The following is a 14,298-nucleotide window of genomic DNA, read 5'->3' on the forward strand; positions in this document are numbered from 1 at the left end:
TATTATAAAATATATTGAGCTATAGGCTGTAAAAATCCGAACGAAGCCTCGTCGTTCAGATCGGAGCGGATCCCGTTCTCCGAGCGTGTGTAACGCTGTCGCTTCGAGAGGATCACGGAGGAAGATCTCGACGAGTCACCCTTTCTCATCCCCCTTTTCCGCGATCTTCCTCGATCCTCGCCTTATTTAGCGCCCGTCCAAACGGGGGGATTTGCCCGACGGAAAAAAATGACGGAATCGACTCGGCCATCGAGGGTGGTCGACAGCTTTGTTCAACTTTCAACGGATGAAAAGAGCGGGCAAGCTTCTCGCGTTAAATCCAGCGCGTTGCGTCTCGTTACGTCCTTTACATTAGCTGCGTTCGCTCTGAATTCGAAGATCGAGCTCGTTATAGAGGAGACGATTGTTTGCGCGCGAGAAGTGAATTGTGTTCGAGTTGATGCCGTGTTTTTCAACCCTTTTATGCGCACTCTTTAAAATTCAATCGTTGATGCACAAGTTTTGTCCTAGAGCAGACTAGAATTAGAGAGCTCCGATTCGCCCGCGGCATCGAACTTGGTGTTCGGTTTGCCCGAAGACCACGCGATTCGAGCTCGCGTCTCAGACTTGGCCGCCGAACGCAGCTATTGAACTGGACCAGATCTCGGCGGCATCGATCTTCCGCGAGCGACGTCGAAGCGGCACGGCGGACACACGCGTAGACGTTCAGTATCAGTCGCGTAGGGCGTAGTTCGCTAGCTGTGACAAATGTGGGGAAAAAAAACGAAGGGGAAACGGTGTTTTAGACTCTTGCTCAAACGATCGTTTCGGTTTTCATTTCCTAGGGCCGGGAACGCGTCGTTCCCGGCCGCCCGAGGGTAGGCCCGACGGAGAAGAAACGTGGACCATTCTGTGCGCTCGATCGCGACGCGCACGTACGCGAGGGCGTAGTCGCGCGAGAACGTTCCCCTTTCTTACTTAAATCCCGCGGAGAGCGATCCGCGAGCCCCTCGAGAGATTCATTATACGAGCGCGCTCCGGGACGAGATGCTCGCGCGAAGCAAAATTCGCGCCGCGAAACCCTTTCTCGCGAAAAGTCGATCGGTCCTCGGTAAGTCCCAGTCTACAGTTGATGATTCAACCCCTGAGCCTTAAGAAATTGACCAATCGCGGTTAAACATGAGTAGAATACGCGCGATTAGTCAATTTCTTAAGGCTTGGCGTTTAAATCTCTGTAGATGGGCACTAAGGGATACTTTGCCGCGGAATTGAAACGGGTTGACTCCGGGTTGATCTAGCGCGTTCTGTCGTTGCGTCGGAGATTTCCTCGTTCGTCCTTCATCAGTCGAGGGACTCCTGCGCGACGGTAGATAAGGGGAAGTTTCGTTTTTCTTTCTCGAGCCCTTAAAATATCGGCGCGTATTCTTACGATGTATTTAATGTCGTGCGATGGTATTTCATTGTTTCACGGATGTCTCATTGTCGAAAATTTTATGTATGCATGCGCGTGCGTGTGTATGCGTATGTGTGTGAGAGAGAGTATCTCGTTTACGCTCCCACGTTGATATTCGATGTGTCCCGCGGTAAAATCGTTTAAAGGTGTGAAATTTCATATACGGCGCCCCGCGCCAGTGTTCCCGAGGCGACCCCGGCTAAATCTCGATTAACTCGATCGTGGCGAACCTTTTAATCTTATAATTGATCGATCCTCTCCTCCCACGCGCCAAACAGCGGAAGATCAATGATCTCCTTCGCGTTAAGAAAGAAAAACAATGTTGCTCGATAAGTTAATCGCCGATCGAGCTAATCGGATTTCCGCCGCGATCCTAAAAGGTCAATCCGAATGAAACGGACCTTCGAATTCCAAGGTTCGGAGGGTGGCTAAGCGCGATTTGTGCGAGGCGCGAAGTTGAGCGTACAAAACCACGTTTTTTTTTGTTAAAATCGTAGTCGTAAGTATGTAAAACCTGAGCTTAATGTACTATCTCTCTCTCTCTCTTTCTCTTATAATGGAACTGTTTGTACTTTACTAGTTTATTAAACGCCCGTTTAGACTTACATTGTAGAAGAGAGTTGAGAGAAAGGCATGTTTAATGCGCGTCCCTCTTCGGAGTCAGTTACTTTATCTGTTTTTTTTTCCCTCGCTCTAGTATATGAATATATCTATATATGAATATAAATATATAAATATGTATTACGCGTACGTGAATGTCAAGTAGGAGACGCGTATCCACGTGCTTTCGCTTTGAGAGACATTTAGTAATTCCCGATAGATCGTTTCATGGCGTCTGCGAGCGTGATGCTGTTCGAGCGAAATCTAGAATCGGCGAAGATGATCGTTCTCTTTCCCGGTTTTTTTTTATTAATCCGTTTTATTCTCCTTTTTATGTTCGAACACTACGACGATTAGAAAATGTGTTTTACTCAAAGTGTCCTTCCTACGTAAATTTACTTGTTCGTTCTTATAAGCTAAATAAATGGTATCTCTTTCATGTTCACATGTTCACTTGCGCGCATATTTATTAATGAAACCCTGCCCTCTAACTCCTAATCCCTCCTTCTGGGATACTAAACATTTTTGTTTCTCTTCGAATTAATTATTTCCAACAACGTCGGCGTTTTCTTGGCCATACCTGGCATCTTTAATGATACAGAAAATTTATTGCGAAAAATTTGCCTCAGCCACGGTTTGATCCCGGACCTCCCTACACTCTAGGCGGGCGTCTCAACAATTCGGTCGCCGAGGCAGGGAAGTCCACACTGAAAAAGTCTTTGAAAATTTATTTGTGGCATATAATGTTTACTTCAGTGAAAGAAGCATTATATGCTTTAAATAATGTTTATTTTAATAAAATATAATGCGTTTATTTTATTAAAATAAACATTATATGCCACAAATCAATTTTCAAAGACTTTTCTCAGTGCAGGTTCAAACCCTGGCCGAGGTAATATTTTTCGCAATAAATTTTCTGTATTATTAAAGATGCCAGGTATGGCCAAGAAAACACTGTTAATTATCGCTGGCGACATTGAGGATTTCTTATTAGTTAATTATTTCTAATTGTAAATGCGACGTAAACGAAGATCGCGAACATTTTTCCTTACGTACGGCATTATATTGTTGTTAAGTTAGCGAAGGAAGTAAAAGTTTTTTGGTAAACAATCTTAAGATCGTTTTGGATGATAAAATTTGTATGATTTTAATTTGTAGCGTAACAAGTTTTATTTTTTCATCAATGGAAGAATTGAGAAAGCCAACTAAAAAATTCAACGCTATCTTTATGCTCTCGAAAGCAGTCGTTGAAGCTACACGATATATAAAAAGACGCGGAATTTTCATAATTTAAGAATTAGTACAAAGACGTACTATCGTGGTTTTACAATAATAAAGTGAAAATAATTTACACGAGGCACATTGATGCAAATACAAGACTAGTCTTGTATTCGCAAACGAAAATATAATAAAATGGAGTTTTTGCAATTGAAATGCTTGAAGTTTTCTCTCATCCCCTTTTACCGCCTATTTTATTTGTACACAATTTATTTTTATTTCACATTATTACCTTCGATATACATAAATATGTCGTTCGCTGCATAATGTAGATTTAATGCAGCTCTTAGGTACAATAGATCCATTATATACATGTTTTAAATAAAACGTTTATCACTCACCGCGATACGAAGCGCAGCAGCGGAGTTGTCGATCTCGTAAACTACGTTGAACTGTAAAATACAAATATATGATATTTCATTATTATAGAATAATTATTTAAACTCGAAATTATCGCATTGAATATTTTATATATTCTTTAAATGGATATTTAATGAAATAATTATAAAGTACTCGAAAGAAATCTCTTTAAAATATAAACTCACAAGTTTTCCGCGTATATTTTCGTGTGTAACTCTTGTTCAAATGATTTGAATAAATAAAACAGACCGAGTAGATACTAATTTTGCAGGTAGCAAATAATATCCCTGGTGAAAATAAAAATTGGAGCGTAAATCAAACGTAAGGGAAGAGTGACGCAAGCGTAAACGAAATGTGTAGGAAGCGTAATTTGGAACAGCGAGGCGTAAAAGAAACCTCAAACGCTTCTTTTACGCTTCGCTGTTCCAAATTACGTTTCCTACACATTTCGTTTACGCTTCTGTCACTCTCCCCTTACGTTCGATTTACGCTCCGAATTCTATTTTCACCAGGGATATTATATAGAAAATAAAACACTCACCTCACGGTTGCTCCGCCGTTGCCCGATGCCTCCCAGGCCTCTCCTTCTCCTCTCAGATTTTCTTGTTGCACTCGCACAATATTCACTCGCGAGTTTGATTAACTTGCGAGCGCGCGAAATTTTGCGCGACACTCCCGTACGCGACGTGAAATACCGCACAACGCACAAAGTGTGACTTTCCGTCACGCAAATCATTCAAACCGGCAACTCGCGTGTCACTTTGCATCCTCGAATCGAAAGCAGCGACGAAGAAATCGCTTTTACGATATAAAATGCGACGCGAGTGTCGAAATCAAAGCATCTAGCTGCGTTAAAGTAGTTGCTGATCCACGACGAAACGACATTTTACAATCCGATTTGTCGAGCAATCTAACCCTTACGCGAAATGAATTGCGCGAGCGAAGCACTCGCTACGCTCGAGTCTATTAATTGTAACCAAGACAATTCTTGGTTATATTTCGAGCAGCTATAACGTAGCGCCTTTCCCTACTTCCTGCCTGTTTCAGCTACGAAGTGTAACAGAACGAAATGCAGCAAACGACGCGGGCACTAAAGCCGCGCGCCAACAAACTTCTATCGTTTCTGGATACCGAATCGAAGTTTCTCGAAACCGAAAGACAGAATACCCTGAAACCGACAGATAACTCAAAGCGCGACGCGTAAACGAGATGTAATCACGATCGAGTATCACGATTTACATTCATATTTTATTAGATAGGCTAGTCTCGCGAAGTATCTATATACGCGGATAAAGAGCCGTCGCCTCGACGTGTAATTCGGTTCCCTTTACAAGTTGTCGAATACCTGATAATCAGTCGACAAACGTGAAGGCTGGTCTACAATACATGGAGTAAGCTGGAGTAAGGAGTAGGAGTAAGGAATTAAATAAATCCATTTTATTTCTTACTCCTACTTCAGCTCTTAGGCTTACTCTCGGTAAATCAAAATGCCATCAATCAGTGTTACAATTATTTTAAAAATCATGCCCGTATTTCAGCTTCCTTACACCAAAAGCTAGAAGTTAGAGTTCTCCCTTACTCCTTACTCCACGCTTACTCCACGTATTGTAGACCACGCATTATACTCGTTACCGATAAAGGCGTACAAATGAATAGAGCTTTATCCCCGTGTTCGTGGCGCGATCGTGTTTCCGAAATTAATAACGTAAAAGTACGGCGCACGGGGAGCGACTCTCGACGCTGCCTGCCCGCCCGAGGTTCGGCGAGCGAATGATGACGCGCCGACCTTGACCTACACAATAGCGGGCGGAACGACGCGTCGCACGATACCGCGCGGGCAAAAAAACGTACAAAAACACGTTGAGAATTCGTTAGCCGCCTGCGAAATATGAAACAAATATGTTAACAATTCTATACCTGATATTCTCTCTCTCTCTCTCTCTCTCGCTCGCTCTCAATTTACTTCGTTCAGCGATTGTCACTACAGTTACAGCGTATTATTTCGCGCTTTCAACCAATTATACTCGAAGCTACAAGAGATTCAATGCGACGAGATTCGATACGAGATGAATCCGAATACGAGCGTAGTTTAACGAAACAATTATCGTCCGTCGTTATCGCGAAGACGAGGTAATTACAAGTTGGCTAGCGCTTTGATTTCTCGACGTACAGACTTCACGTGCGAATCACGCGAGATATCTGCTTGCCGGTTAACCGGGCGTCGATAGCGAATCGCTGATTTCTTCCTCCCGTGTTTGTCGCGAACGCGTATCAAGGAAAAACACGGTATGCGGAGCGCGGCGCGGGACGCGAACCGACCCGTTCGACTGCCGCCGCGTGAATGAATACGTACAACGGGCGTAGACTGTTTACGATCAAAGTTTTTACGGCGCTACGTCATTTCTCGGAACCGATGCTCGGCGTTCGACGCCCGAAATTTCAAGGATTTTCGCGACTGATAAGCGTCGATAATCGACGAAATTTTTAACGCAGAATCAGTCCGTAATCTCAAAGTTCTTAATTAATACGACTCGTGTTTAATTATACTATTCTGAATCTGTTAATGTTTAAGAATTCAAACCGTTGTCAATAATTCGGTGACGTGTAAAGTGGAAGATTGCAGCAATACTTGGAATCGCGATTCTTACATATCTTGGTATTTTAGATAGTCTAACATCCTCGCTGATTATATTCTCCTGATACTTTTTCGCCTTTTAAGAATAAAATTTTACCAAAACTCTGGTATTACAGTAATAGGTATTTATACAATATGGGTGATTAAACGATAGTCGACAAAATTAAAATCGACCGTACGGATGATCTGTGACTTAACTAATCTCTGTTATAATTGTCTTGCGTTGACAAAAATTGTATCCACAAAAGTCGAGAAGAATATAATCAGCGAGGTTACGCCAAATAAAATTGTATTACAAATCGACAAAGTATCGGGAGAATATAATAAGTAAGAAGGTTGTGCAAGGAAATTCACATTCTTAAAACTCGACAAAGGAGCACTAGGAGACTACAATTGGCAAGGGGGGTTGCACTATCTAAAATTTTCACATTTTATTTGGATATACACTGGTTCACATAGAATGTTCACGATCACACGTCACATTGCAAAAGCCGGTATTTATACTGATTCTCTCGAGAACTAGTTTTGCTAGAACTAAATGCGTTATAAAGTAAACGGAAGTATATCTCGTGATTTGTTTAAAATTTATATAGAATGTACAATTGCCATGAATGCAAAGAAATACTCGTGATTGGCAGTAAAGGGATTATTAATTACTGAAAAAAGGCTAGCGAAATCGTATGCATTCGTGAACCTTAAACGTTATATGTACGTACATAAACGTCTACAGAATTCACTGAAGGAGTACTTTCTGGATCGCTTCTTATATCTCACAAACTTAATTAAATATAATCAATGATTCCTAGATGTGTGTCGATAAATTTTGAGTATCCGGTTTTGTCCCAACAATTAAAATAGCTTCTAAATTGAAGGGAGTCTTTGAAATTACGCCTATTAATCAAACGATTCTATTATATCGCTTTACACCTACAGAATAAAATAAAAAACATATAAAAAGCGGATCGTCAATGATTAATTATTATATCCAATGCTTTTTATTTTTATAACACAAGTTATCATGATACACAAACAGAAGCATCGCACGTTCTTCCAATAGTTCTTTAGGCTAATTCGAAGGCGATTCGATGAGATTGTTGAGAGAAATTAATGATTGCCAATTATCTTTACAATCTTTGATTTTATATATGTCTGCGCAGCTACATGTAAAAAAATTTGGATTAAAATAAAGCTCATTTAAATTTTTAACTAAAGAATATAACTTTATCAATTTTTTTTCCTGAAACTTAATTTGATCTTTAATCGTCAATTATTCAACAGTTGTATGTCAATATTTTCGTTGAAAGTAAAGAAACAGCAACTCAATAAAAAAATCTATAATAAGAAGAACGTGGGATCCTGTGTATCATGATAATGGAGATGTGTTCGCGAAGATGCCCATTTATTAGGCACCAGAACATTTATGACGTTTAATATACATTACGTAAAACGTTGATAGAATTGCAAAACAACAGATTCTCATGCGTGTGTTTAATTATCGAGCAACAACCGATCAATTAGCTGCCTACGACATTAGATATGTATGCTCGCGGCACAGCGTGCCTTCCTCCGCGCTCGTAAATCGGTCCTGCGGCAGTTATATCGTCTGCAAAGTCGAGTCGGGGATGCTGCGAGCTGTGTATTGCTCTACAGTAGGCGTCGTACAAGCCCCATAAAATTCGGCACGTTCAGGACGTGTATTTAGGGCATACGCGAAATAACGCCTCCGCCTTGACAACACACACGTAATGCAATCTGAAACAGCACCGTCCGCCACTAACTTTGCTAACGTTAATACAAGAAATTAAGTAAATATCGCGTTCCTACACACATAAAGTTTTTACATTACCGTGACTAACATCGTTAATTTTTCGGCACTTCGGAAATGCTTATCTTAACAAATGCGTTCATACTCGCTCTTACGAGATAGACCGCACTATCTCCCGTCATCGTTAAATCTTATTATGCTACAACGTGGCCAAGATTGGCAGATTATACACTTAACAATTACGTATACATATACCATATATATAATAATATTAACTATGGCAGTCTGTCGAAATACGCTGTATCTGTATAACTAACAGGCGTCCGAGTTGTAAAGCGTCCGTGCAAAGCCCGGCGCTTTAACACTCATATCTAGTGACGCGAGTGTCGCAATCGTTAGAGAAAGGCGATTTATTGTACTGACCAATCTTGTTGGTTGTTTAATGTAAAAAGACTAATCGGCACCGCATTCACATCGACATCATTTCCTAAGTTGATGCGGCGCGATAAAATACGAATAAAGTTTCCTTACTGCTACTTCATTAGTATAAATATTATATGCTTTTGTACAAATTACGTGCATTTGCTTCAGTAACGTAACACGATTGTACCTACGCCTACGATTTTACGTAAAGCTAAAAAAATAATTTTGTGCTTGATCTTCATTGGGGTTGCGGTACGTCGTTGGCCTTTCACAAACTTCATTCATTTTCGACCAATTTGAAGTCGAATCTTTAACGAAAACGTTTTCTTCGTAAAAGAGAGAGTCGTTGAGCCTCAGTTAGTCTCTTCAAATGCACCGTGAAAAAATATATTTGCCCAGCGACCAGAGATCAGTCGCGTAGACAATCATCAAGGAAGAAACAGCTTCAATGTGTCCTAAGTACTTGTAGAGACAGTTTGGAAAATCATTTCGTAACGTTCTACATAATATTTCTTTTCTAGACGTGAGACGAAACTATGTCGTGCGTTAATCACTAATAGACACAGTGTATGTACCTATATACGATTTTCAAACTACTTTACACGCGTACACTGTAAAGTTTACTAGTAGATTTATTCATTTTACGCACGTCTATGCTTATCAATGTTACTGCGATACCTTCGAGATAAAACGGACAATATTCACCTATACGCGCGCGATGCAAGTAAAAAGGGGAAAAATAATATCCTACAGCTTGTTTAACAAGTTTTACGAGTATGTTTCTACAGCTCATTGTAGGCAGAAAACATTACATAAGATGTCCAACTTGCGTAAGAATCATAAACTCGAGTATTTTGTTTCTTTCTTTCTATCTGGATGCTATAAATTGTTAATTGCTGTAGCACCAAGATGCTAATCAAGATACTCACCTCTGTTGTACTTATATACTCTATATTGATACTTTATTGTCAAAAGTAAAAATAAGGTATCAATTCTCCTTAATGTCTCTTCCCTTTTTAAAATCGATGGGGTATTGTAGAAAACGGCAGTGGCATCACGATAAAAGCAAACTGTAGGATTGTAAGATCATCGAAAGAGAGCACAACATTAATCGTGGTGTTCGTAGAATATGATACCATTATCAATTACTTCAAGTTTGTATATAAAATGCATATTACGATTACTATTCGTATCGATATCGTTACGACTGCTGGAAATTCGATTTGCGAGGAAACGGCTCCAATTATGAAAATACTAGAATGGTAATATCGCTCGCTTTCTTTTTTTTTCCTAGTTGCAAACTTTCTAATTTTGCATCCGTAGAGACACGTTCCCCACAAACACGTAATTGTACCTTGTAATTTTAATATAGTCGCACATGCGTGACGGCAGTGATAGATTGTACATCGTGTCATGTGCATTCCGTTGTATTGGTCGCCGTTCCAGTGTGAGTTTCGGTATCGTTAATCCCTATCTCCAATATATATATATACGTATATTGAAAAAAAATATATATACTTTCTTCCGGGTGCTACTAAGAAACTAATCGAATTTAAAGCAAATCGGTGGTTATGATACCGCGACTCGCGACTCGCGGCATCATAGAACATGTAAATGAAGTACCAAAAGTTGATGGCTGTGACTAGGGAGGTAATACGTCCAGCTTTAGGCCCGTCCTCGGCTTGCAGAAGCCGCAATAACCGCCGCATTTGCCGACGATTCGTTGATTATTCTAAATAACAGAAAGAATATGTATTAGAGTATATTCTCACAAATTATAATCTAGAGACAGAAAGAACATTCTTTGCATTTTTAATTTGTTGCTTTTTATTAAGTTTAAATAAAATCACTTCTCACGTAAACTGTATGTAAAACATTTACTCTTAGATCTTACTTGATAAGGAGCTAAACCAAAGGTCGCAACGTTGTGAAGCGTATTTAATAAATGTGGCCAGCTGAGGTCGATTGAAACTTGAAATTTTAGAAAGTACATTAAAACCAAATGATTACATTATTTTTCGAAAGTGTATTAATTTTGTTTGCACTTTTGCATATGTGTGCGTAAGATGTAAAAATGTAAAACAATAAATAGCAATATAAAACAAACAGTAAACGTATCAAAATCTGAAATCTGGCTCGGTGATCTCTTTTTAAAGACTAATTACTTACAATTCTATTGATTGCGAGATAAGCATTTGAGGTTTCTTTAACCCATGTAATTTCTGATGATAGCCCCAAGGCAGTTCCTCTCAGGTCAATGCTGAAACGTCCTTGTGGACATTCGGTGAGGCTGTAGCAATCGCCGGCTTTGCCATATTCCACGCGTTGCATTCCTTTCGTCCACGAAAATGTGTAATCGTTCGCTAAACATAAAACATCTCAATGTATCAAGTGTACATAATAAATGCAATGTATGTAATAAAATGTAATGACAATTAAAACTTCATAAACATATTTTCTCTTCCCTCGTCCTCTCCAAAATACGATCGCCGCTGTACATGTACTTGGAATTTCCAAATTTTCTATGATTAAAACTTAGACTCGAAGTATGAGTCTATAAACTGAAAAAACATGCTTACCTATAATGTAGAGTGTCGTTGGATCTATGCGTACCCTCTTGAACATCGTTCTGCCAGATATCGTCCCCCGTTCGGATACGCAGTTGCAACTGTCGTTTCTTTGACCATTGAACGGACACGTATGAGGGTTTCTTAATCTGATACATCGAAATCACATCATTACAAGAGGTAGTGTGAAGTTAATGAATTGTTGAGGGAGTAATGCTTTAAATATCGAGAATAAAATAATAGTTCGTCAACCTTTTGTCGTATATTTCCGCGTAGTTCTCGCTGTCGCCAGCTGGTAAAGTCAGGTACTCTCGTGGCTCGGCGCTCGACATTCCGTGACAATAAATTGTCATATTTCTACCACCGATTAACAGTGGATATTCACCATCCGTGGTAACCTTGAGTCGTTTCTGGATCTCGAGACAGGTGACTGGACCGCATCTCCTTTGATTGCACTTACGCCTGCGTTGTGGCTTGTGTTCTGCTGGACAATGAATCCGCGCTACCTTCCTGCCGGATGCATCGTGGCAGTAAAGTCTACGAATCTGCCGCCCTTTGCGTCCGCAAGGATGATTACACTATGGAAACGCGAAAGAAAAATAAATGCTGAGGAAAATACAAGAGTTAAATTGAAAATGAAAAGATGGAGAAGAGGGTAGAATGACATTGATTTTAGAATAGTATTTCAAACAATGAACTCACTTTTTTCCAAGGGCCTGCAGTCCAATAATATTCATCGCTGCACTCGCGCAGCTTACAAATCTGCTCGCTGACCGACCTCTCATCCATCTGGCAACCTTCCGTTGGAGTTGGATCAATCCATCCGTAGAGATTTACTCGATGACAAGTGACCTCACGGCGTTGTATTCCTTCACCACATTCCGCCGAACACTTGCATGAAAATATACATATGCATAAGCCTCTTTTGTTTTTATTACATTAAATAATTGTTCATTGCAACAAAAATAAATATCATAATAAAAGAATATATCGGTATTGCAAATTATCACGGACAATTATTAAATGTAGTTGCAAAAATGTTGTTTATCTCCCGACAATATTTTAACATTCGCTGGAAACAATTGCAATTTTATGCGACGATTATGAATGTAATCTCGATTCAAATTAAATATGCCATTTTCGCTTAAATCTTCTAGTCTGTTGACAACTGGCCGATGGTTCGCTTGAACCGGGACAATAAGATACATTCTCTCATTATAATACAAAATTATGATATCAATTTAAAAGGGGTCCATGCTCATGCGTAATCTGAAACAAGAATATACATAGGTATAGCTATTATATATTCTAGATCATTATCAATTTATTAAAACCATAAACGACCAGTGGTTATACGATATTATCTTATATAGTACAGCTGCATAATGTGCGGCGTTTTACCATCCCAGTATGTTTTACTGATATTAGTATTATGCATGAATATTACGAATACGGTAACATTCCTGAACTCTGCTAGGCGGAGTGCAAATTTTACACACGTTAGTGATAAAAAAAATTATAATTTTACACTCATTAAATGGAAAACACTCTCTATACGTATTTCTCAATAAATGTAATGTGAGATTAATAACATGCATGGAAAAAGTTCGTCGTTTTAAAGATGTTAAATTGCGAGCATCTCGCATGGGTCTGATAATAATCCTGTGTTATCAAGGTGCCATGCATCTTCCATAATTCACCATAGTATCTATGAAACCCATTGTCCATGTATCAATTAGGATTAGTTATTTGTGCCATCGTTGCAATAATTACTATTCCCCCTTGCTGTATATACACCAACATTCGCGTGCGTGTAAATTTGATTTTTCATATTTTTTAATCACAATTGTGAAATGTTTATAAAATCGAGCATAGCAGCAAGTACGATTAACAGTGCTGGCGTAAAGGTTGAGGTATAAAATACCTCCGACCAGGTGCCTTCTTGCCAGATAAAATCGCAGGCAATGCGTTGGCATAATCTCTGCGATTTTGGTTTGCGCAATTTTGATCTCAGGCACTGCTCGTCCTTAACGGGTATTTCCGGCCCATGGTTGCCTCTTCTCATCGTACATTCCACCCTTCGCGTCTGAATCCCGGTGCCGCATGATTTTGAGCACTGCAAAATATTTCGTTTCGGTGCAAACTGATCTATTCACCGCGATGGTAAAATTCAGCATTCGACACCCACTGTTGCCCGGTCTCGCATGTTCACATACGATAGAATTCCACCAAATTGTTTTAACCGTTTTATTACGTTTTTGGCTCACTAAAATAGGATGAATTAAGAGAACTCTCGTTTGGGGCATTTCATTTAAAAATGGTCTTCCTAAAACGATGCTCCGTTCGTCACTATTTTTTAAGTACCTATGTATTGTTTTCTTCATTGATTCTTCATATAAAGATACATTCCGATAAAATAACTTTAACTTAATCGCTTATCATGTCTTTTAATTGTAGAAAGATTTGTCTATTGCATATTGAAGCTTCTTGAGTATTCAGAGATTAAAGTGTCAAAAAAGACAATTGACAAGAAATATTTCTCCATATTTTTATATTATATTCCCTAGATAATATGGTTTACTTACCGGAGTCCAATTAGACATTCTCCATCTGCGAACGATGTTAGACTCCAAACTGTTTTCCCTATTATTTTTAGGACTGCTTCTGCAAGATTCCTTCTGGCACCTTTGCACGTGTTTCGGTCGTTCATCACTACATTCCTTATCCGGTAAAGTTTCACCGCGATGACTTTGGCAGCGAACTTGACGATGCTGGAATCCATTACCGCATACTACGTCGCACTAAATCATCAAAGACATCATTAGTCAGGAGACGCTACACGTTTTATTTCTATTTTCACGAAAGATGTTTGCATAAAAATATACACAACATAATTTTATATCGCGTTCAATTGTATATAAGAAATAATATTCACATATGTATTAATTGATGTATTAATTAACGAAAAATATTTCAATACCTCGCTCCAGTCGCCGGTATTCCAAGTCGGACATGGGTGACGATTGCAGGTGATCCTGACCATCGGTTGTTGATTAGAGTCGCAATAATAGTCAGGCGCAACCTCCCCAGTTTCCGAGGATACACATCTCACTAGTCTGTTTTTGTATCCGACATTGCACTTTCGCGAACACTATACATGAATTACCACTTATAAACTGCAAACTTGATAACTTAAATGCTATAAAGAGTATGAATAAGCTGTACAGCCTAATAAACA

At 39.4% G+C, this 14,298-nt stretch overlaps 1 protein-coding gene across 3 annotated transcripts in view; it reads right to left on the reverse strand.

Moving 5' to 3' along the window:
- Nucleotides 1-6,711: 6,711 nt before the first annotated feature.
- The window catches only part of LOC105569452 (A disintegrin and metalloproteinase with thrombospondin motifs 9), a 35,279-nt gene continuing 27,692 nt past the window's right edge, over nt 6,712-14,298 (reverse strand). For 2 of the 3 annotated variants that reach the window (XM_012025935.1, XM_012025934.1), the window contains exons 21-28: nt 14,041-14,211; nt 13,646-13,861; nt 12,985-13,176; nt 11,763-11,951; nt 11,313-11,638; nt 11,073-11,209; nt 10,663-10,856; nt 6,712-10,225 (exon numbers count right to left, since the gene is read on the reverse strand). In XM_012025935.1, the coding sequence (XP_011881325.1) occupies nt 10,136-10,225; nt 10,663-10,856; nt 11,073-11,209; nt 11,313-11,638; nt 11,763-11,951; nt 12,985-13,176; nt 13,646-13,861; nt 14,041-14,211 (1,515 nt within the window). In that variant the 3' untranslated portion in view covers nt 6,712-10,135. The remainder of the gene's footprint in view (nt 10,226-10,662; nt 10,857-11,072; nt 11,210-11,312; nt 11,639-11,762; nt 11,952-12,984; nt 13,177-13,645; nt 13,862-14,040; nt 14,212-14,298) is intronic. The other variant, XM_012025936.1, reaches the window with a different exon arrangement.

The sequence above is a fragment of the Vollenhovia emeryi genome, unplaced genomic scaffold, assembly GCF_000949405.1.
Source record: "Vollenhovia emeryi isolate VEMERY1.0 unplaced genomic scaffold, V.emery_V1.0 DF939124.1, whole genome shotgun sequence".
Taxonomy (NCBI): Eukaryota; Metazoa; Arthropoda; class Insecta; order Hymenoptera; family Formicidae; genus Vollenhovia; species Vollenhovia emeryi.